Source organism: Oncorhynchus keta, chromosome 11 (assembly GCF_023373465.1).
Source record: "Oncorhynchus keta strain PuntledgeMale-10-30-2019 chromosome 11, Oket_V2, whole genome shotgun sequence".
In the NCBI taxonomy this organism is placed as follows: domain Eukaryota; kingdom Metazoa; phylum Chordata; class Actinopteri; order Salmoniformes; family Salmonidae; genus Oncorhynchus; species Oncorhynchus keta.
The window spans coordinates 19,281,599-19,306,443 of NC_068431.1; the positions used below are offsets into that span (position 1 = coordinate 19,281,599).

At 42.0% G+C, this 24,845-nt stretch overlaps 1 protein-coding gene across 3 annotated transcripts in view; it reads left to right on the top strand.

Moving 5' to 3' along the window:
- The window catches only part of rasa4 (RAS p21 protein activator 4), a 73,273-nt gene extending 53,399 nt beyond the window's left edge, over nucleotides 1–19,874 (top strand). For 2 of the 3 annotated variants that reach the window (XM_035779810.1, XM_035779811.1), the window contains 10 exons: nucleotides 3,244–3,356; nucleotides 3,750–3,942; nucleotides 11,106–11,243; nucleotides 11,433–11,577; nucleotides 15,090–15,262; nucleotides 15,816–15,953; nucleotides 16,535–16,670; nucleotides 17,309–17,429; nucleotides 17,750–17,808; nucleotides 18,486–19,874. In XM_035779810.1, the coding sequence (XP_035635703.1) occupies nucleotides 3,244–3,356; nucleotides 3,750–3,942; nucleotides 11,106–11,243; nucleotides 11,433–11,577; nucleotides 15,090–15,262; nucleotides 15,816–15,953; nucleotides 16,535–16,670; nucleotides 17,309–17,429; nucleotides 17,750–17,808; nucleotides 18,486–18,613 (1,344 nt within the window). In that variant the 3' untranslated portion in view covers nucleotides 18,614–19,874. Of the gene's footprint in view, nucleotides 1–3,243; nucleotides 3,357–3,749; nucleotides 3,943–11,105; nucleotides 11,244–11,432; nucleotides 11,578–15,089; nucleotides 15,263–15,815; nucleotides 15,954–16,534; nucleotides 16,672–17,308; nucleotides 17,430–17,749; nucleotides 17,809–18,485 lie in introns of those variants that run through there. The other variant, XM_035779812.1, reaches the window with a different exon arrangement.
- Nucleotides 19,875–24,845: the final 4,971 nt, after the last annotated feature.

Here is a 24,845-nt window from a genome sequence, read left to right on the forward strand (position 1 = left end):
AAAAATGGCTGTATTTGACATTTAATGCAAGAAATATACTATATACAGTTGGAGTAATTGAAACTTGTATTTCAACTCATCCACACATTTCTTGTTAACAAACTATAGTTTTGGCAAGTCGGTTAGGACATCTACTTTGTGCATGACACAAATCATTTTTCCAACAATTGTTTACAGACAGATTATTTCACTTGTAATTCACTGTATCACAATTCCAGTGGGTCATAAGTTTACATACACTAAATTGACAGTGCCTTTAAACAGCTTGGAAAATTCCAGAAAATATCATGGCTTTAGAAGCTTCTGATAGGCTAATTGACATAATTTGAGTCAAATTGAGGTGTACCTGTGGATGCATTTCAAGGCCTACCTTCAAACTCAGTGTCTCTGCTTGACATCATGGGAAAATCAAAAGAAATCAGCCAAGACCTCAGAAAAACAATTGTAGATCTCCACAAGTCTGGTTCATCCTTGGGAGCAATTTCCAAACGCCTGAAGGTACCACGTTCAACTGTACAGACAATAGTATGCAAGTATAAACACCATGGGACCACGCAGCTGTCATACCACTCAGGAAGGAGACGCATGCTGTCTCCTAGCGATGAATGTACTTTGGTGCGGAAAGTGTAAATCAATCCAAGAACAACAGCAAAGGACCTTGTGAAGATGCTGGAGGATACAGGTGCAAAAGTATCTATATCCACAGTAAAACGAGTCCTATATCGACATAACCTGAAAGGCCGCTCAGCAAGGAAGAAGCCACTGCTCCAAAACCACCATAAAAAAGCCAGACTACGGTTTGCAACTGCATATGGGGACAAACATCATACTTTTTGGAGAAGTGCCCTCTGGTCTGATGAAACAAAAATAGAACTGTTTGGCTATAATGACCATCGTTATTTTTGGAGGAAAAAAGGTGAGGCTTGCAAGCCGAAGAACACCATCCCAACCGTGAAGCACAGGGGTGGCAGCATCATGTTGTGGGGGTGCTTTGCTGCAGGAGGGACTGGACTGGTGCACTTCACAAAATACATGGCACCGTGAGGATGGAAAATTGTGGCTTATATTGAAGCAAAATCTCAAGACATCAGTCAGGAAGTTTAAGCTTGGTTGCAAATGGGTCTTCCAAATGGACAATGACCCCAAGCAAACTTCCAAAGTTGTTGCAAAATGGCATAAGGACAACAAAGTCCAGGTATTGGAGTGGCCATCACAAAGCCCTGACCTCGATCCTATAGACAATTTGTGGGCAGAAGTGAAAAGGCATGTGCGAGCAAGGAGGCCTACCAGTTACACCAGCTCTGTCATGTAGATTGGGCCAAAATTCACCCAATTTATTGTGGGAAGCTTGTGGAAGGCTACCTGAAACGTTTGACCCAAGTTAAACCATTTAAAGGCAATGCTACCAAATACTAATTGAGTGTATGTAATCTTCTGACCCACTAGGAATGTGATGAAAGAAATAAAAGCTGAAATAAATCATTCTCTCTACTATTATTCTGACATTTCACATTCTTCCAATCAAAGTGGTGATCCTAACTGACCTAAAACAGAGAATTTATACTAGGATTAACTGTCAGGAATTGTGAGAAACTGAATTTAAGTATGTGTGTGTGGTGTGTGTGTACACTTTTTAAAAATGATTTGTCATCTTTGACATGCAATAGAAAGACCATACAATCAGATAGGTTTAGGTGTCATTTTTATTTCGACCACCAGGTGACAGCATTGTGTGCAAACTGTAGAACCCAGTTCCTACATTTTAAATATAATTTAAAAAAAACGATGCTACATTTTAGCTCTGGGACCCTCAGGGGGACAAATCAGATCAAGATTACTGAATGTAAGTACATTATTTACCTTCAGAGGTGAACGTATCAAACCAGTTGCCGTGATAAGTAGCATGGTGTTTTTTCACTGTAATAGCTACTGTAAATTGGACACTGCATTTGGTGAACAAGACTTTACGCTTTCTGCCCATATAAGACATGTCTATGTCCTGGAAAGTTGGCTGTTTATTTACAATGTCATTCTAGTGACATTAGCGCACGTTACAAACAACTATCCCAGTTTAGGGACACCGATCCCATAGAGGTTTTAATATTAGATTTTGTTCACCAGCTGTTATTCACAAATAGACACAGACCTTTACCCCTTGTCTTACCGGAGGCAGCTGTTCAATCTCAACATCAATTGTTCAGAGGAGACTGCATGAACCAGGCCTTCCTGGTTGCTGCAAAGAAACAACTACTAAAGGACACCAATAAGAAGAGACTTGCTTGGGCCAAGAAACACAAGCATTTATTGACATTAGACCGGTGGAAATTTGTACTTTGGTCTGGAGTCCAAATTTGAGATATTTGGTTTCAACCGCCGTGTCTTTGAGATGCGGTGTGGGTGAACTGATCATTTCCGCATGTGTATTTCCCACCGTAAAGCATGGAGGAGTAGGTGTTATGGTGTGGGGGTGCTTTGCTGGTGACACTGTGTGATATATTTAAAATTAAAGGCACACTTAACAAGCATGACTATCACAGCATTCTGCAGCGATACGCCATTCCATCTGGTTTGGGCTTAGTGGGACTATCATTTTGTTTTTCAACAGGACAATGACCTAACACACCTCCAGGCTGTGTAAGGGCTATTTTACCAAGAAGGAGAGTGATGGAGTGCTGTATCAGATGACCTGGCCTCCACAATCCCCGACCTCAACCAAATTGAGATGGTTTGGGATGAGTCAGACCGCAGAGTGAAGGAAAAGCAGCCAACAAGTGCTCAGCATATGTGGGTACTCCTTCAAGACTGTTGGAAAAACATTCCAGGTGAAGCTGGTTGAGAATGCCAAGAGTGTGCAAAGCTGTAGAAGACATATTAGAATTCAAGGCAAAGGGTGGCTATTTGAATAATCTCAAATATAACATATTTTGATTTGTTTGATACTTTTTTTTGGGGGGGGGGTTAATACATACTGAATCATGTAGTATTTAATAGTTTTGATGTCTTCTATTTTTCTACAAAAAAAATAAAATAGTAAAATATAAATGAAAAACCCTTGAATGAGTAGGTGTTCTAAAACTTTCGACCGGTGGTGTACATACATGTGTATTGAAGGATATCCATTTTATTATGATTTTAATTAATAAGCTATGTTTTAATTGAAAAGTGGAGCATTGGACAGATGCTTAAAATGTTTTCCCACAAATACTGTAGCATGGTGGCCATTTTGCTATCTGACTACCACAGGTGGCAGGCATGCAGTATCTACACAGGCTTCTGGGCCCCTTGATCAACAGGATCTTTGAGGAGAAGAAGTATGTAGAGCTGGACCCTAACAAAGTGGAGTTGAAGGAGGCTGGGTAAGATTTGAAGATGATGTAGGCAGAATCTACCTCACACCCAGTGTTGATTTAGTGAAGGTGCTGGAGGCAAAAGGCAACTGGAGAAATAGGAAAAAGTCTTTGTACACTTCCCGTCAAATACACATTGCTTTAATTGTAGCTGAGCTTTCAGTCAGTCGATGCTCCGATGAAGGTCGACTGACCGAAAAGCTCAGGTAAAATTAAGAAATGTTCATCTGACTGGAAGTGTGCAGAGACTTTTTTTCCTAGTTCTCACAAGATAAGATTCATCTTAATTTTTATACTTGGCCACACATGCTACATCTCATTATTCAGTCTCTGACTACTGTAAATGGTGTGTGTGTGTGCCTGCGTGTGTGTGCCTGCGTGTGTGTGCCTGCGTGTGTGTAGGTGTACGGGCCTCCACCGGGTGCACACTGAGGCTGAGGTGATCCAGCAGAGCACCAGCCTCCTGCAGTCCTACCTTTCTGAGTTGCTCCATGCGATTGTCCAGTCAGCCTCCTACTGCCCTGTTGCACTCTGCCAGGCCTTCCAACAGCTCTACCATTGCGTCAACAAGCGCTTTCCTGAACCTGAGTATAGGGTTAGTACAGCAGCAGTGTTTCTCCTAGCATTGTATAGGTGGGGTCCTAATATCAATCCCATCTAGGGCTGTTATTGTCACCATATTACCGCCACACTGGAGGTCATGTGCCATGACCGCAGTTAGTCAAATTCAACGGTCACGGTAACTAGGCTCCAAAACGGCTCTGATGCCGCTGACGGTCATAAGTAGCCTACCAAACTGCCAGTCGCTAATGGCCTGGTACTCAGCATTCTATTGTCCCTCTAATCACTCGGTCATCAATGCAAACAAAATCCAAAATCAAATGAAACACTTCATGAGAGCCCATGCGCTCCTTTTGCTCAACATTTCTATAGTCTATGCAATTGTGACTCACCACCTGGATTCAGTCTTATGTAGCAACATTTTGAAATGTTTTTTTACATAGGATAAACGTAGATACTCAGAGCTACAAAATGGTATATCATACACTGCATTTGAGGAACATTGTGAAAGTAATTCTGCTTTGAAAGTTGATCAACTTGTAAACTGACTTTTGAGAAAATGGCCTTTGAATGTTTTGGTATCTAGTGAATAGCTATTCTTTGTCTACACCCATTCAGCATCGTTCACACCCTCCTTAAGCTTTAGCTCCACACATCTCATTTCACACTCGGAGTGCACACTTGACTCTGGCCGATGATTTGTTTACGTCAGCTAGGGACGCTAACAGTACACTTTAGATAAAGACAACAGTATACTTTAGCTTAACTTCTTGAAGCTAGGGGGCACTATTTTTATGTTTGGAAAAATAACATTCCCAAAGTAAACGGCCTATTTCTCAGGACAAGATGCTAGAATGTGCATATAATTGACAGATTGGGATAGAAAACACTCTAAAGTTTCCAAAACTGTAAAATAATTATCTGTGAGTATAACATAACTGAGGCGGCAGGGTAGCCTAGTGGTTAGAGCGTTGGACTAGTAACCGGAAGGTTGCGAGTTCAAACCCCCGAGCTGACAAGGTACAAATCTGTCGTTCTGCCCCTGAACAGGCAGTTAACCCACTGTTCCCAGGCCGTCATTGAAAATAAGAATGTGTTCTTAACTGGTTAAATAAAGGTACAATTTTAAAAATTAAATATTGCAGAAACCCTGAGAAAAATAAAACCAGGAAGTGGCTTCTATTTTGAACTCCATGTTCCATAGCCTCCCATTGCTCCATTTAAAGGGATATCAACCAGATTCCTTTTCCTATCGCTTCCTCAAGGTGTCAACAGTCTTCAGACATAGTTTCAGGCTTTTATTTCGAAGAATGAGCGTGAACGACCACATTGCGTAAGTGGATAGGTGGCGAAATCTCAGCGAATTGTGCGCAAAAGAGAAAGCCGACCATTGTTACTCCCGGTCCTAGTGAAAAGCCAACTGTCCCGGTTGATATATTATCGAATAGATGTTTGAAAAACACCCTGAGGATTGATTATAAAAAACGTCTGACATATTTCTGTGGACATTGTGGATATAATTTGGAATTTTTGTCTGCGTTGTCGCTCTTTCCGGTGGATTCCTGGGCATAACGCACCAAACTAATGGAGGTATTTGGATATAAAAAATATCTTTATGGAACATTTGTTGTCTAACTGGGAGTCTCGTGAGTGAAAACATTTGAAGATCATCAAAAGTAAACGATTTAATTTGATTGCTTTTCTGATTTTCGTGACCAAGTTACCTGATACTAATTGTACTTATTGTTTTGTCGAGCGATCGATAAACTTACACAAACGCTTGTATTGCTTTCGCTGTAAAGCATAATTTCAAAATCTGAGACGACAGGTGGATTAACAAAAGGCTAAGCTGTGTTTTGCAATATTGCACTCATGAATATTAATGTTTTCTAGTAATACACTGCTCAAAGAAATAAAGGGAACACTTAAACAACACAATGTAACTCCAAGTCAATCACACTTCTGTGAAATCAAACTGTCCACTTAGGAAGAAACACTGATTGACAATACATTTCACATGCTGTTGTGCAAATGGAATAGACAACAGGTGGAAATTATAGGCAATTAGAAAGACAACCCCAATAAAGGAGTGGTTCTGCAGGTGGTGACCACAGACCACTTCTCAGTTCCTATGCTTCCTGGCTGATGTTTTGGTCACTTTTTAATGCTGGCGGTGCTTTCACTCTAGTGGTAGCATGAGACGGAGTCTTACAACCCACACAAGTGGCTCAGGTAGTGCAGCTCATCCAGGATGGCACATCAAAACCAAGAAGGCTTGCTGTGTCTGTCAGCGTAGTGTCCAGAGCAAGGAGGCGCTACCAGGAGACAGGCCAGTACATCAGGAGACGTGGAGGAAACCCTATTATCTGTTACAATTGTAATCGACCAGGACATATTTCAACCTACTGCCCTATTAAAGAAGAGCCAATGCAATGTAACCTCTGTGAAAAATATATATATGGTATGCATGTCCTGTGGTAGCCACTGTACTTGAAAGATCAAGAAACAAACATATGTGCAGGGTGAAGGTTGAAGAGAAAGAGGTTGAAGCACTGCTGGATTCCGGCAGTATGCTAACCCTGGTCGTTGCAAACCTAGTGCCGACTCATAGACTGGATACAAGTCAGGATATCAGTGTTACTTGCATTCATGGGGATACCCATCTGTACCCCACAACCTTAGTGAGCATACAGAGGACGGTCTGCTGGATTATGAGTTCGGCGTGGACCCAAAGAAGCCATATGATGTAATATTGGGTAGATACTTTCCTAAGTTTGCGAAGTTAGGCCAAAAGAATGGCATATTTGAGAAGCCAACAACCCTGACCAACCAGGAAGAAGCAAGGGGCCTTCAAACAAAAGCCAAAAAAAGAGGTCTCCTAAGGGCCAACCTCACAGGTTGAAGTGGCTCGGCATTGTGGAGAGTGCCCGGAGTGCCAGTTAACAGCTCCCCGACCAGCTGTTTGAAGCCCGTTAGTGCCACTCCCCATAATTGAAATGCCATTTGAGAGGATAGCAATGGATATAGTGGGGCCCACTACCCTAATTCGCCAGAGGGCACAAATACATTCTGATCATTCTAGATTATGCCACTCGCTACCCAGAAGCCATTCCCCTTCGGACGATGGCTTCCAAAAATATAAGGAATTTGTGCTCTTGTTCACCAGGGTAGGAGTTCCAAAGGAGATTCTTACTGACCAGTGGACCCCCTTTATGTCCCGCCTTATGGCGGACCTTTGTAAATTGTGGCAGGTGAAACAGTTGAGGACATCTGTTTACCATCCTCAGACGGATGGGCTGGTTGGGAAAAACTGGGATTGCATGTTGCCGTATCTGATGTTTGCCATTAGAGGTTCCTCAAGCCTCGCTGGGGTTTTCTCCCTTTGAGCTGGTATATGGGAGGCACCCCTGGGGAATCTTAGACCTCGCCCGGGAAACCTGGGAGCACCAATCCACCCCGTATACTAGTGTCATAGAGCATGTCACGGCAATGTAAGACAGGATAGCCACAGTCATGCACATCGTCAGAGAGCACATGAGACAAGCACAAGAGCACCAGCAGCACACTTATAACCGGCAGGCTACCCCGAGGGAATTTCAACCGGGAGATAAGGTGTTAGTGCTGATCCCCACGGTATAGTGCAAACTACTAGCAACATGGAAAGGACCATATGAAGTACTGGAGAGAATAGGAGAAGTTAATTATCTTATACGACAGCCAGGTCGACGGCCCCAGGAACAGATCTATCACATAAACCTGTTAAAAGCATGGAGAGAGAGAGACACTAATGGACACGTACCCCACACACACTCAGGAGACAGCCGAAGTAAATATTTCACCTACTCTGTCCCCAGCACAAGTACAGGAAGTAAAGACCCTGACCCAGAAAACGGATGTGTTTTCAGAGGTACCCGGCCGAACTGAGGTTACGACTTATGATATAATTTCCCTACCAGGGAGAAAAGTGAGCATGAGGCCATATCGGGAACCCGAAGCTCGACAGGCCGTGATTAGAGCAGAGACGGAGAAAATGTTGACAGCTGGAGTGATCGAAGAGTCACATAGTGAGTTGTCTAGCCCAATTGTGATGGTCTCCAAGCCCGATGGGTCTTTGCGGTTCTGTAATGACTTTCGGAAGGTAAATTAAATCTCCAAGTTTGATGCCTACCTCATGCCCCGAGTAGACGAACTACTGGAGAAAATTGGTAAAGCTTGGTACATTACGACCCTGGACCTGACAAAAGGGTACTGGAAAATTCCTCTGACCCCCAGGCCCAAAGAAAAGACAGTGTTTGCAACCCCTGACGGTTTGTTTTCAATACACCGTCATGCCATTCGGCTTACACGGGGCCCCAGCCACCTTTCAACGGCTCATGGACAAGGTCCTAAAACCGCACCAAGCATACGCCACAGCTTATTTAGATTATGTGGGGATCTACAGCCCAGATTGGGAATCCCACTTACTCTGGGTACAGGCAGTGTTAGACGCCCTTAGAAAGGCAGGGCTGGGGGCCTCCCGGGTGGCGCAGTGGTTAAGGGCGCTGTACTGCAGCGCCAGCTGTGCCACCAGAGACTCTGGGTACGCGCCCAGTCTCTGTCGTTACCGGCCACGACCGGGAGGTCCGTGGGGCGACGCACAATTGGCATAACGTCGTCCGGGTTGGGGAGGGCTTGGCCGGTAGGGATATCTCTGTCTCATCGAGCACCAGCGACTCCTGTGGCGGGCCGGGCGCAGTGCACACTAACCAAGGTTATCAGGTGCACGGTGTTTCCTCAGACACATTGGTGCGGCTTGCTTCCTGGTTGGATGCGCGCTCTGTCAACCTCTTGATACTACCCATCCCGGGTCCGGGAGAGTAATCATCAACTGACACTAATTAGCATAACGCAACGGACCTAAATATTACTAGAAAATATTCCTATTCACGCTCTCCTGTGAAGTTGTGACTTGCGACATATGTCTAGTTTCCCGAATTGGGTCACAATTGTGTGGGAGAACAACGTTTGATGGCCTCTATTGAAAGGAAGTGCATCCCATCAGCTTCCTCTATTTCTCAACTTTTCTAATATTAAGCACATTGCTTCGCTTGTACATTTTAACATATGCATGTTTTGCAGAGCGACTTAAAGTAGTGAGTGCATACATTTTTCATATTTTTTTTCGTACTGGTCTCCCGTAGGAATTGTATCCGCAACCCTGGCATTGCAAGCACCATGCTCTACCAACTGAGCCACACAGGACCACCACAGGCTTTACAACCTACCTTGTTGGCATGAAAATGACGTATTTCTTTCTCCTGCCCCTGTTACGACATATTCATGATTATGGTCCATTCTAAATCAAAAACTAATTTAATACATACTGTATATATTATTTAGTATATGTAAAGACAATATTAAATTGAGAATAGTCTGATGGGTGACAGTATTATCATTTGTGCTCAGTGTGTGCAGTCTAAGGCAAGAAACAGCTCATGCCTTTTTTTGTAATGACTTTTTCAAATCATAGTTGCACACATCATGTAGCCTAGCCCATAGCACTATATATTTTGATAAGGTTTGTATCACAACTAAAGTGACCCAATAACAAAAAATGTAGCCTATAGGCCTAGGCCTCCTGTAATACAATTGGAGAGGTTTCACCAGGCTCTGCAGGCTACATCGTGTTCTTATAATCCATCATTGCACAATCGCGTGTGAGTTTTGACTGGACACTTAAAAAAAAAAGAATAATAATAATAATAATAAAGGTTCCCAGCTTGCTCGTGCTGCTATATTTATTGCTAAATTCTTAAAATTAAGCACATTAATCCACTTTACAACAGTGTAGCCTACCTGGGATACATAGGTGGTACATAAATTAAGTTTGGGGAAGGTAATTTTCACCATTAAAAAAGCACCTTTTATAATAAAGCATTCCATGAATCATTGCATTTTGCAGACTAATGTAAGAGAGCTTACTATTCTTAATGTGATTGGATAGTCATAATTTTAGGCTAATAATCTACTGAACAAAAATATAAGCTCAACATGTAAAGTGTTGATCCGGAAGTTGCTTCCAGATGCAGTTTGGAACTCCGGTAGTGAGTGTTGCAACCGAGGACAGACAAGTTTTATGTGCAACGCGCTTCAGAATCGGCGGTCCCATTTTGTGAGCTTTTGTGGCCTACCACTTCACGGCTGAGCTGTTGTTGCTCCTAGACATATCCACTTCACAATAACAGCACTTACAGTTGATTGGGGCAGCTATAGTAGGGCAGAAATTTGACGAACTGACTTCTTGTGTCATGTAAAAAGTCACTTCAGTAAGGTCATTCTACTGCCAGTGTTCTATGGAGATTGCATGGCGGTGTGCTCAATTTTATACACCTGTCAGCAACGGGTGTGGCTGAAATAGCCAAATCCACAAATATGAAGGGGTGTCCACATACTCGTGTGTGTGTGTGTGTGTGTGTATATATAGTGTAAACTATATGTAGAGCACAGATTAAATTAAGAATGGTCTGATGGATGAGAGTATTATCAAGTGTTGGTCAAATTGTGAATGAGAGACTGAAGTGTGTAGCCTGAGCAAGAAACGGAGAAGAGCTTTTGCCTTTTATGCAACTTTTTAAAAATCATCATTAGTTGCGTCATTTTTTGATACATTCTAAGGTTTGTATCACATCTTAAATTGCATGAATAACTCTAAATGGAGCAAATAGGAGGACCTGTTCTTTTGTTAACTGCTCAACACAAAATAACCGTATGTGCGCAGTCCTCAGAAATAATTTGGGGAAAATAAGGACTATTATGCTGTAATGTTCTTCTGAAACAGACTACATTTCATGTTTCTTTAGACCTATCTAAAATATATAATGATTTATTGTGACTGTGTAGGCTATATTAAATGGATTTGACTTATTAAAATGTAGATGTGCTGAAAGTTCAAATCAGTAGTTTGTAGGCAATGCGTGGAAACCAGGAGATGCTAAATGTGTTAATTACCTGCAAATTACAGTAAAACAGCCCGTTATTTGCATGACAATCACTGGTTGATTGCCACAGCCCTAATCCCATCCTTGAAGGGATTTCTCGTTTTTTTTTTTAAATTTGGTTTATTTTCGATACCATGGATGTTGAAATCAAAATTAAGCTTAAATGATCATGATAACTCCCCACTCAGTGTAATCTCTGTTGTGTGGCCTGTGTTTGCAGAAGGTCAAATTTATAGCCGTGACCAGTTTCCTGTGTCTGCGCTTCATCTCTCCGGCTATCATGTCCCCCAAGCTTTTCCACCTCCGGGAGAAACATGCGGATGCCCGCACCAGCCGCACACTGCTGCTACTGGCTAAGGTAGGCACAAAATGGTGGTGCCGCACACTGCTGCTACTCACTAAGGTAGGCACAAAATGGTGGTGCCGCACACTGCTGCTACTGGCTACTGTAGGCACAAAATTGTGGATTTAGTTCCCGGTTGCCCTCTGTGTTAGAAATATACTTTGTGGTACAACTCTTCTTCTCCCATCCGCCATACCCCTACAGGCCATTCAGACCATTGGTAACCTGGACACTCTGACCTGCTGCTCCAAAGAGCCCTGGATGGTGCCACTGCAGCCAGCCATCCAGCTGGGTATCACCCAGCTCAAAGACTTCATCAGTAGACTGGTCAGCTGTGACAACTCTGAAGGTAAACACTATAACATACACTATATGACCAAAAGTATGTGGACACCTGCTCGTTGAACATCTCATTCCAAAATCATGGGCATTCATATGGAGTTGGTCCCCACTTTGCTGCAATAACAAACATTTCACTACACGCACAATAACATCTGCTAAATATGTGTATGTGACCAATAACATTTTATTTGATAAAAGCCTCTAGTCTTCTGGGAAGGTTTCCACTAGATGTTGGAACATTGCTGCAGGGACTTGCTTCCATTCAGCCACGAGCATTAGTGTGGTCGGGCACTGATGTTGGGCGATTAGGCCTGGCTTGCAGTCGGCGTTCCAATTCATCCCAAAGGTGTTTGTAGGGGTTGAGGTCAGGGCTCTGCAGGCCAGTCAAATTCTTCAACACCGATCTCGACAAACAACTTCTGTATGTACCTCACTTTGTGCATGGGGGCATTGTCATGCTGAAACAGGAAATGGCATTCCCCAAACTGTTGCCACGAAGTTGGAAACATACAATTACATTCTAGATGGTTCTATGCTGTAGCGATAAGTTTTCCCTTCACTGGAACTAAGGGGCCTAGCCCGAACCATGAAAAACAGCCCCAGACTATTATTCCTCCTCCACCAAACTTTACAGTGGGCACTATGCGTTTGAGCACATAGCGCTCTCCTGGTCTGGCGTCCGCCAAACCCAGAATTATGACTGCCAGATGGTGAAGTGTGATTCATTACTCCAGAGAAGGCATTTCCACTGCTCCAGAGTCCAATGGCGGCGAGCGGTACACCACTCCAGCCGACATTTGGCATTGCGCATGATGATCTTAGGCTTGTGTGCGGCTGCTCGGCCATGGAAACCAATTTCATGCAGCTCCTGACAAAACGTTATTGCTCTAATGTTGCTTCCAGAGGCAGTTTGGAACTCAGTAGTTAGTGTTGCAACCGAGGACAGACGATTTGTACGAGCTTCAGCACTCTGCTGTCCTGTTCTGTGAGCTTGTGTGGCCTACCACTTTGAGGCTGAGCCATTGATGCTCCTAGACGTTTCCACTTCACAATAACAACACTCAAGTTGACCGGGGCAACTCAAGCAGGGCAGAAATTTGACGAACTGACTTGTTGGAAAGGTGGCATTCTTTGATGGTGCCACGTTAAGTCACTGAGCTCTTCAGTAAGGCTGTTGTATTGCAAATGTTTGTCTATGGAGATTGCATGGCTGTGTGCTTGATTTTATACAGGTGTGGCTGAAATGGTTGAATCCACTAATTTGAAGGGATGTACATACGCAGTACCAGTCAAAAGTTTGAACACACCTACTCATTCCAGGGTTTTTCTTTATTTGTACGATTTTCTACATTGTAGAATAATAGTGAAGACATCAAAATGATAAAATAACGCCAAAAAAGTGTGAAACAAATCAAAATATATTTGAGATTCTTCAAGGTAGCCACCCCTTGCCTTGATGACAGCTTTGCGCACTCTTGGCATTCTCTCAACCAGCTTCATGAGTTAGTCACCTGAAATGCATTTCAATTAGCAGGTGTGCCTTGTTAAAAGTTAGTTTGTGGAATCAGTTGTGTTACAAGGTAGAGGTGTTATACAGAAGATAGCCCTATTTGCTTAAAGAACAAGTCCATATTATGGCAAGAACAGCTCAAATAAGCAAAAAGAAATGACAGTCCATCATTACTTTACTTTAACACATGAAGGGCAGTCAATCCGGGAGAACTTTGAAAGTTTCTTCAAGTGCAGTCGCAAAAACCATCAAGCGCAATGATGAAACTGACTTTCATGAGGACTGCCTCAGGAAAAGAAGACCCAGAGTTACCTCTGCTGCAGAGGATAGGTTCATTAGTTACCAGCCTCAAATTGCAGCCCAAATAAATGCTTCACAGAGTTCAAGTAACAGACTCATGGTCGAATTGCTGCAAAGAAACCACTAGTAAATGACACCAATAAGAAGAGACTTACTTGGGCCAAGAAACATGGGCAATGGTGGAAATCTGTCCTTTGGTCTGATTAGTCCAAATTTGAGATTTTTGGTTCCAACCACCGTATCTTTGTGAGATGCAGAGTCGGTGAATGGATGATCTCCATATATGTGGTTCCCACCATGAAGCATGGAGGAGGAGGTGCTATGGTGTGGGGGTGCTTTGCTGCAGCGATACGCCATTCCATCTGGTTTGGGCTATCATTTGTTTTTCAACAGGACAATGACCCAACACACCTCCAGGGTGTGTAAGGGCTATTTGACCAAGAAGGAGAGTGATGGATTAGATGACCTGGTCTCCACAATCACCTGACCTCAACTGAATTGAGATGGTTTGGGATGACTTGGACCGCAGAGTGAAGGAAAAGCAGCCAACAAGTGCTCAGAATAACTTGGAACTCCTACAAGACTGTTGGAAAAGCATTCCAGGTGAAGCTGGTTGAGAGAATGCCAAGTGTGCAAAGTTGTCAAGGCAAAGGGTGGCTTTTGAAGAATTTCAAATCTAACACTTGTTTACTACATGATTTACTACTCCCTCAACTGACTTCTGTGGCATTCTGTTGTGACAAAACTGCACATTTTATAGTGCCCTTTTGTTGTCCCCAGCAGAAGGTGCACCTGTGTAATGATCATGCTGTTTAATCAGCTTGTTGATATACCACACCTGTCAGGTGGATGGATTACCTTGACAAATGAGAAATGCTCACTAACAGGGATGTAAATAAATTTGTTCAACATCTTAGAGAAATTAGCTTTTTGTTCATATGGAAAATATCTGGAATCTTTAATTTCAGGTCATGAAACATGGGACCAACACTACATGGTGTTTTTTATATTTTTGTTCAGTATAATTCAGCTCTTTTTAGATAGTAGAGATCAAATCAAACCATATGTTACCTTTTAGGGTTGCTAAGATGTTAGCAATCCTAGCTGTGTGTGGTTTCCTATGGACTGACACTGCTGTATTGTTTAGGGATGCTAAATCAATCATTCAAATGTATTTATAAAGCCCTTCTTACATCAGTTGATGTCACAAAGTGCTGTACGGAAACCCAGCCTAAAACCCCAAACAGCAAGCGCATTGCACCTGCATTAGGTGTAGAAGCACGGTGGCTAGGAAAAACTCCTTAAAGGCCAGAACCTAGGAAGAAACTTAGAGAGGAACCAGGCTATGAGGGGTGGCTTTCCTCTACTGGCTGTGCTGGGTGGAGATTATAACAGAACACAAGTTCTGCTTACACCCATGTGGGTGGGGCTAGGTCTACATACATTTTTAAAAATTGACAGAATCTCTGACTGAGGCCGATACGTAAGCTTATTAAAGATCAGTGATACTATCAAGTGCAATGTGCTGTTTCCTTTTTTAATTCATCTGATTCCATATGAGCTGACATGACTCTGCAGTGTGTTCCAGACCTAGAGCTATAGTAGAGGTTATGTCAAACGCTACTGTTATGTTTAGGGATGGTAAGATTTTAGCCATGCTAGCTAGTTGTGAGTGATTCCCTATGGCTTGACACTACTGTGTATTCCAGACCTGGGCCTGCAGCAGAGGATGAGTCTCCAATGTGGCTCCATGGAGAAGGAGGGCTTCATTCTCCTACACAGGACCAAGGACAAGAGCATGCTGATGACATCACCTTTTAAGAAGTACTACGTCACCCTCAACAAAGACACCCTGTCCTACGCCCGGACCCAGCACTCCAAGGTGAGTGCCTTCTCAGCTTGAGAAGATCACCTGTTGTAGTTAAAGTCAATCATTGACATTTATTGATATTGTAGACTTTTTTTATTGGAGAATCTCTGTTTCAGCCCATTATCGTCCTTTTGCTTTATAATGAACATTACCCAGGAATTTGTTTCCAGGCGTCCAATGGCAGCTAGTACAAGGCTCTTATGTGAAAAACGCTACATGAAACACAATCTCTCCCACATCCCCTGTTGTCTTCCCACTATCATGGAGGAATTTATTTTATTACTGTATTCTTGTCTTATTGTCTATTTTTGTGCCTGTGTGTTGTATGTCTGAAACACCACTGTAGTATAGTCAGTCTAGCCTTGTCCCAGATCTGTTTGTGCTCTTGCCAACTCCGTTGCTGTCTTTGTCAAGCCATACATGTTATTTGTCATGGTTTGCATGAACACGAGTGACAAGGGGTTGGCATGATAGTACAAACAGACTGGAATTCGGGCAGTAGTAATTCTAAGGTAAGGTGACAGATGGTTAAATTCAATTTAAATTGTTTTCCCTGCTATCACAGAAGAGCTCCTTCATCTCCCTTCCCAGAATCCGAGCAGTGGAGAAGGTGGAGGAGAAGAGCTTTGGCAGTGCCAACGTCATGCAGATCATCTACAGCCGAGACAACGGCCAGGTGGAGAAATTGTACCTGGACTGTAAGGTCAGCTTCTTCACAAGACCCCCAAAGCAGATAACACCCTATTCCCTATATTGAACACTACATTTGACCCAGGCCAGCATTGGGCTATGGTCAAAAGTAGTGCACTATATAGGGAATAGGGTAGCCATGCAGAGTTAAGAAACATCAATACAGTATACATAATGTAACACATGCAAGATGAACACTTAACTATCACACAACCCATACCACATACAGCACTGGTGCCGGTCACTGTTAGTACAGTACCTGTATTCATCAAGAGTCTCAGAGTAAGAGTCCTGATCAAGGATCAGGTCTGACCTATCCATGTAGTCTTATTCATTATGATTTAAAAGGAGGAAATTATCCTAGGTCAGCACCCCTACTCTGAGGCACTTTATGAATACGGGCCCAGATTTGAGTTATGGGATTAATAATAATTAATTGATGATGATGATAATAATAACTAGAAATGATTGGGCTTTTTTTAGACACCCAAGCACTTTACATATTGTAGTAAGCGGGATGCTCACCTCATCCACCACCATTGTGTAGCACCCAGTTGGGTCTCTACCCCCTCTCTTTATCTCTTTGCCTCTTAGAGTGTGAATGAGCTGAATCAGTGGCTCTCGGCCCTGAGAAAAGCTTGCAGCCACAACACAGACACTATGAGCTCCTACCACCCAGGGATATACAAAGGAGATCGATGGAGCTGCTGCCACCAGAAGGACAAAGCAGGTACCACAAGTTGGCGTGTCTGCCATGCAATGCGATTCAATGCTACAATAGATCAGATAAGAGTGGTGTATAGATCCAGAATCTCCTCATTTGCAGCGCATCAAAATTAGCCTAAATATAGGTTACTATTCATGTGTATTTCACACTGTTTTGGTAAAATGCTTGGATGGGATGTCAACCCCAATATATGTTCATGTCACATTTGCATTTTACATTAAGTCATTTAGCAGATGCTGTTATTCAGAGTGACTTACAGGAGCAATTAGGGTTAAGTGCCTTGGTAAAGGGCATATTGACAGGGATTCAAACCAGCAACCTTTTGGTTACTGGCCAAACACTCTTAACCACTAGGCTGTCACCTCCTACCACCCACGGTGCAATCACCCATGGTCTGCGTTCCATTGATCTCTTACCGTATGAATACAGTACAAGGTTTTAGCCCTATTCTAACACACCTGGTTCAGAAAATCGAACTCCAGATGATAAGTTAAATCAGGTGTGTTGGAGTAGGTCTGGAACAAAATTCTGCGCACATAGTAGTGCTCACAGAGGTGGTTTGGCCACTCCAGTGGCAAGTACTGGACAGGAGGTTAATAATGTTTATGGGGTTGAGTCAATAGCTGCTCTTGTCTGTCCAGACCCAGGATGTGACAAGACCAAACACGGGGTGACGTTACAGGAGTGGTACGATCCCCTCGACCCAGATCTGGAATCGCAGCTCATCTATCGACACCTTATTGGAGTCCGACAAGCTATGAGGTACAGTTCAAAACCTATTGGAGAAACCTATATCCCCCTTGTTTGTTCTCACAGACAGAACTGAGTTCAAATTGTATGTTTTCTTCCAAATACTTAGCTGCGCTCGATCAAGCTTGTCTCGTGCAATGGATCCAATGGAATAGTCCCAAAAGTGCAAGACCCACCCATCTGGCACTCCTCTGGCTCAATCAATTGCTCAAAGTATTTGAAAGAAAGCAAATACTATTTGAACCCAAGTCTGTTCACAGATGCATTGCAGGTTCCTGTGTTTTGGTACTGTAGGCTGATGCACATTTTACGTTTGATTGTTTTTCTTTCAGGAAAAAATACCAAGAGATGATCAAGCCAGAAGAAGAGGATGACAGGGAGACTTTGGAAGGTAGGGTTCTTGAAGCTTTTTTCTTTTCATAAAGATACTGTAATAATATACAATATATAATCAAGATAATGGTTATTATTATTTTGAATGAATGTCATTTAAAATAAATGATTGTAAAGAAAGACAAAAGCCTCTTCTATGGCTCGTCTTTCTTTACAATCAAAAAAATTTAATGATATGGCCTCCTATACCCTTGTATGCCTTCCTAGAAGAGGGCACACGATTGTCATGGTTAACTAGAATGTTTTATATACTGCACTGTTTTAACTTAGTAAAAAAAAAAAAAAAGGCAAATTTATAACCTTGTCTCCGCGGGTATTTGAACCAGCGGCCGTTACTGGCTCAACACTGCCTCCTAGGCTACCTACCACCCTGTAGTTTAAAGGTAGAGTCAGCAATCGACAAAGTGAACAACAATATCGGGTTGATTTCTGCAACAACAAAGAGCATTGAAGTGCGAGGCTAAACTTCTCTGCTGTTTCCGGTCCTTCAGATTTCAGGTAATAGCTTTTGAAGCTTACCCGTCCGTGCACATGTGTGTATACGAGTGCATCGTGTTCATTTGCGATGATGCTCGGGCAACGTCATATCGCTGAGTCTAAAGTGTGTTTTGAAAGATGTGTGTCTGTATTTCTGTGCTGGTTGGTCCCATTCTGTTATCTGACCTCATGTCCCAGGTGAGAAGAAGCTGGACGGGGTCACAAGGTTGTTCAGTGTCCTACAGGACCTGCAGAACTCCCACACTGCAGTGGAGGAGGAGGAGAGGTTAAAGAATAGGAACTTTCTCCTGGAGCTGAAAACGTAACATAATGTCAATGCAACAGGCAGTTCTCAGGCCTAGTGTCCAAAATGGCACCCTAATTCCCTCTATAGTGCACTACTTGTGACAAGGGCACATAGGGTAATTGCGCTATAAAGGGACAAAGCCCTAGTCTCAATGTTATTCTTTTTACTCAGCTCTTGACATTTAATTAATTTTGACTTCTTCTTGTCAAGAAAACTTGTATGGAACATCAGTGAAGACATTTTGGTCATTACACCATGTTCATCATAAACTTCTTCTTGTAGATGAGTTGTGTTGGGCGATGTTCTGCTCTTCATATTAACTTCATAGGTCTACTAGCAACATCCCTTTAAGAAGCACTGATGGGGACTGGATTTGATTGTGTTTGAGGTTCAACCCCCCCATACATAGTGCAGATGTAAAGATTATGATTGTATGGTCAATATTACCCTTGGAAATTTTAACATGATATGTTAACAAAGGGGGTTATACTGTACATGCATAATGCAGCGACACTAAAGAGTAGATTGAGACCAAGAGCAGTATCGCTGAAGTATTTGTAAAAGGATCAGCCTATTGAAAGCATATCAACTGATGGCAACAGTGACATTCTGAATATCAATAGAGTAGCTCTCTCTCCATGAGGGTGCATCTTCTTTTGCTGTGGTTGTTTATTAATTTCTTTGTTAAGATTGATTGAATTGATCATACACCATTGTCACAGGAGTTTAATTTATTGTCAGAAAATTGAAAGTTTTTTTTTGTCTTTCTTGTGAAACTGTAATGTTCCCAAATCTTTCTTACAGGCTTTTAATGCCATTGGCTACATCTGTGTTTTGTTGTTGTGTGTTCTATGTGCCATTTCAAAGTGACTATGTGCTTGAAATACTGGAAAGAACAAACTGGCGCAACAGTGTTAACGTTGTCAAGATCTAATGTAAACAAACGTTTGACATGCACAAAGAATTTACAGACGAGGAGAGAAATGCATACCAAAATACATTGTTTATGTATAAAATATAATAATGCATGTGTTAACTGAGAATGAATGGACAGACCCCTGAAAGATTAGTCTCATACGTTCTCAGAAATGTGTTGTGGAATATATTGTAAATCCTTTGTTGCCATTCAGTGTAAATTCTAACCTTTTTATGTGTATGTCAATGCGTGTGTTATTTTAAATATTGTACATTTTTATGTATTGAGCATTTGAGTTTGCATTTTCTGTCTGTTTTGCCATGTAAAATGTTCAACCATTAAAATAGGTTATTGTTATTAACCACTAGGTGGCTCAGTTTCATTTGTTTACTTGTGAAGTGCTATACTGCCATGTAAACTGTAGGCTGACGTTGCCTCTAGACACTGATCGTGGGTCAGCTTAGCATTTTAACCAATAATGGTTAATGTTATGATTGGGGGAAGAGAAGCTGATCCTTGGTGAAACTTTAACTCGGAGTTGGACGGTACAGGGTACTTAATAATATATACCATTTAGCAGACACTTGATCCAAAGCAGCTTATTTATGAGTGCATACATCTTTTACGTATGGGTGGTCCAGGGAATCAAACCCACTATACTTGTGTTGCAAGCGCCATGCTCTACCAACTGCGCAACAGAGGACCGGAGGACTTTCTGTAGTATCTACCTTCATGTGGCATATGAGTAAAAAAAAATTCATATAGCACCTGCAAGTACAGTTTGAAATTGATAAATGTAATTCAAACCAGCTAGAAAAGTAGACCAAAACATTGAACACCAATATGGTGCTGGCTTGGATAGTGACTGTGTGGATATACTGTAGATAACCATATAGAATATAGTCTATTTACAAACCAAATGCATTAATTTAAGATTTAATCAAGTGCAATGTATATTAGATTCTAACAATTTCAAATGTTTTGCATGTGACCAGAGCACATGCATAATTGTATTATTAACAGCAAGTGTATTCTTTTTGGCCTGCTATTAGCACATACAAATGCATAGAATCACTGATTCACTATGGAACTACAGATAGTCCCCCCAAAAGAAAATCTAAAGGAAGTTTGTTCTGAAGTGTCTGTTCTATATATTATTTTTGTACATCATTTAACCCCTTTATTTTTGGCACTAAACAGTCTAAACCCTGTCATTTTAGTATGTATGAGTATGTGAGAAGTCCAGTGAGTGTGCATAGAGTCAGTGCAACAACAAAAAAACAGGAGTCAATGCAAATAGTTTGGGTAGCCTTTTGATTAGCCTTTTGATCAGAAGTCTTTTGGCTTGGAGATAGAAGCTGTTCAGGATATTTGTGTTGTCACAGACTTTGTGCACTGGTAATACTTGCCGTGCTCAAGCACAGTCTGACATTTTTTAGGGCCTTCCTCTGACACCGCCTGGTATAGAGGTTCTGGATGGCAGGGAGTTCTTGACGCTCTCGACCCGCTCCACTACAGCCCCGTTGATGTGAATGGGGGCGTGCCCAGCCAGTCCTTTTACCTGTACTCCATGATCAGATCCTATGCGAATTGGAGCGGGTCCAGGGTGTCTGGGATAATGGTGTTGATGTGAGCCATCACCAGCCTTTCAAAGGATTTCATGGCTAAAGATGTGAGTGCTATAGTCATTTAGACAGCTTACTTTGGTATTCTTGGACACCGGGACGATAGTGGTCTGCTTGAAACATGTAGGTATTAAAAACTGTCAGGGAGAGGTTGAAAATGTCAGTGAAGACACTTGCCATTTGGTGAGTGCATGCTTTGTGTACACGTCTTGGTAATCTGTCTGGCCCTGCGGCCTTGTGAATGTTACCCTGTTTAAAAGTTTTACTCATATCGGCTATGGAGCGCATGATAACACAGTCATCAGTAACAGCTGGTTCTTTCATGCATGGTTCAGAATTGCTTGCCTCGTAGTGAGCATAGAAGGCATTTAGATCCTCTGGTTGGCTCACGTCACTGGGCAGCTTGCGGCTGGGTTTCCCTTTATAATCCATGATAGCTTGCAAGCCCTGCCACATCGAATGAGCGTCAGAGCCGGAGCAGTAGGACATAATCTCAGTCCTGTTTTGAAGCTTTGCCTGTTTGATGGCTCATCGGCGGGCATATGGAATTTCTTACAAGAGTCCGGATTTGTGTCCCGCTCCTTGAAAACAGCAGCTCTAGGCTTTAGGTCAGTGTGGATGTTGCATGTATGCCATGGCTTCTGGTTGGGAAAAAAGTACGTTCACTGTAGGGACGATGTCGTCAATGCACAATAGTCAAAGGCTTAATGAAGCCGTTGACTATTGTGGTAAAGTTCTCAATGCCAACGGATGAATCCCGGGAACATATTGCAGTCTCTGCTAATTAAACAATCCTGTTGCTCAGCATCCACTTCATCAGACCACTTCCCTATTGAGCACATCACTGGTACATCCTGTTTGAGTTTTTGCTTGTAAGCAGGAATCAGGAGGATAGTTATGGTCAGATTTTCCAAATGAATGGCAAGTGTGAGCTTTGTGTGAGTCTGTGTGTTGTAATGTTTTTTTTGCATCTAGTGGCAGAGGTAGAGGATTTCAGTTTTCCTGCATTAAAACCACTGGACACCAGAAAAGCCAACTCTGCGTGAGCATTTGCTTGTTTGTTTATGGCCTTATACAGCTCGTTGAGTACGGTCTTAGTGCCAGCATTGGTTTGTGGTGGTAAATAGACAGCTATGAAAAATATAGATGAAAACCTTTGGTAAATGGTATGGTCTACAGCTTATCATGAGGTATTTTAACTCAGGCGAGCAGAACCTTGAGACGTTCTTAATATTAGAGATTGCGCACAAGCTGTTGTTCACAAAAGGACACACCACCCCTTGAGTTTACTCAACGCTGTCGTTCTGTCCTGCCAATGTATAGAAAATTCAGCTAGATTTATATTTTCCATGTCCTTGTTCAGCCACAACTTGGAGAAACAGGATATTACAGTTCTTCAGATCACGTTGATGGGATAGTCTTGAACGGAGCTTGTCCAGTTTATTCTCCAGTGATTGCACTTTAGCCAATAGAACGGAGGACAGAGGTGGTCTATCCACTCGCCAACATTGTCTCGTCAGGTGTCCCGCACACCGGCCTCTATAAAGCTGACTCTTCATTTTTCGAGTTCCGGGGATTTGGGCCTGGTCCGGGATGAACAGTATGCCCTTCGCCACCGACTCAATGAATTAGACATCCTTATCCAAATTGAGGTTAGTGATCGGTGTTCTGATGTCCAGAAGCTCGTTCCAGTCATAGGAAACTATGGCGGAAACATTATGTACAAAAAAAGTTCAGATCAGTGAAAATAAATAAAGAATAGCACAATTGGTCAGGAGACCGCTGCTATTCCCTCCAGTGCTATTCTCATATGCAATGTGTAAACACAGTACCTAGCAGCCAACCTGCTTGCACCAACTCCATGTAATTACAGTAAAATACTGTGAAATACAAACCCCATCTCCCCTCAATGAATTTAATTAATCAATTCATGACAATTACAGTAGCAATACAATACAGTCAATTAAGGTATTTTACTAAATGTTATTTTACTGTGTCATTACACAGTACTTATTTTCATGTTGTGTACTGCAATATGAAATACAGTAACTTACCACTAGCTGCCTGTAAATTACTGTCAAATTCACAGAAATCCCTTCATATTGGAAGTCTTCAGCTCATACAGAAAGAATTCACTTCCTGTTGTGGCCTCAAACCTCTCAAGCAGAGGGAGGGTCTTGCCGGTGCTGACGCACCCTCAAGAATAGACCTAGCACCCCCATGAAAGAATGTATTAGGACATTCATATGTACACCATAGACGGCAAGCACCCCTACGCAACTACCAAGCAAAACAAAACAATTCCTCCGCTACTGATTTGACAAAATATCACATAATTGTTTATGCCACAACCAAACTTTAGATAGGTTATCCACTTTCTACTTTTGTAAATTTGTAGTGCATGTTCTATTCATTTTTTAAAATATTTTCCATCAATAATGTAGCTTTATCAATGGGAAAATGTAATTGGATATTTTTATCCACAAGCTTTATTCATAATTTTGGTTGTCAGCTATAAGTCAATTTGTTTTCACTCAGAACAGGGGTTTAAGTTAGTCAGACATTTTCATATGCAAGACTAATCTAGGTTGCAATTATTTAAATGTTTCCCCATTCTTATTAATTTGGAATTGAGACCTTTAGATTTTTCCACAGACAAGTATAGGGGAGTCTACACAATCAATGATATGGATTGGAATATGGATTTAGCTCAATTTACATCGGATAAACTTTGAATTTGAGGAGAACTACCGTTTGACCTGCTACATTCATCATTCACCACCGCTAAGCCAAGGTTAATTTGTAGACCAAACATTACTAACCATGAGGCATCACTTCAACAAGATCTTTGGCCTATAATTGCACTACCAGCTTTGTCAATTGCATTTTTTATAAGCATGCAATAGGGCTAACCTCATCCTTGACACTCGGGGCCACTGTGAAGATTAGATGCTGACAAATTGCTTCAGTCTATCAAAGTTGTGCCACAGGCAGCCATTGAGATGCCTGAGGGAATGATTGTTGTGTGCGTTAAGGGGTATTGTTGAAATTTGATGGACCAGTGCACATTACATTTATGACACAAAATCACATTACATTAGTAACTTATTGAGAGTTGTTGAAATGTCTCTGAATATTATTTTTTTATTTTACCATGAATATGACAAAATATAGGCAAGGGCAAGGTTTTCCTAATACAAATATGTGTATATACAGTCATTGGGTTTTAGCCTGCATGGTAGTTTAACATTAGTCAGTGTTGTTACAATGTTATTACATGGTCAGTTTATTATCTCTGTTTATTGGAAAATCCTTTAAAGTGTGCATTGCAAAAAAGTGAGAACTGTATGTAAGTCGTATTAGGGGCACTAGGCTATTGCAAAGTGGGAACTAATTTATGATGCGAGGGCATTCCATGGATTTCCAGGAATGATAACTCATTCGCAGTGATTCAGCACCGGATGCACATGAATTCCTGTGAGCAAATTGGAGATCTGGACCAGTGAATAATCTGGTTAAATTCCTATAGTATACTACTTTCTCCTGCACCTTACATTTTTATGCAACATATTTAACTATTTATGAATGCCTTTCAAACCAGAGAACACAATTGTATCTTCATAGCTTGGTTGGGTTAAATGTTGGCTTTGTAGACTTCTCTCACAGCATTACCGTCCACTTCCTAAACTCTTTGTTTGGCTGAAGCCAGC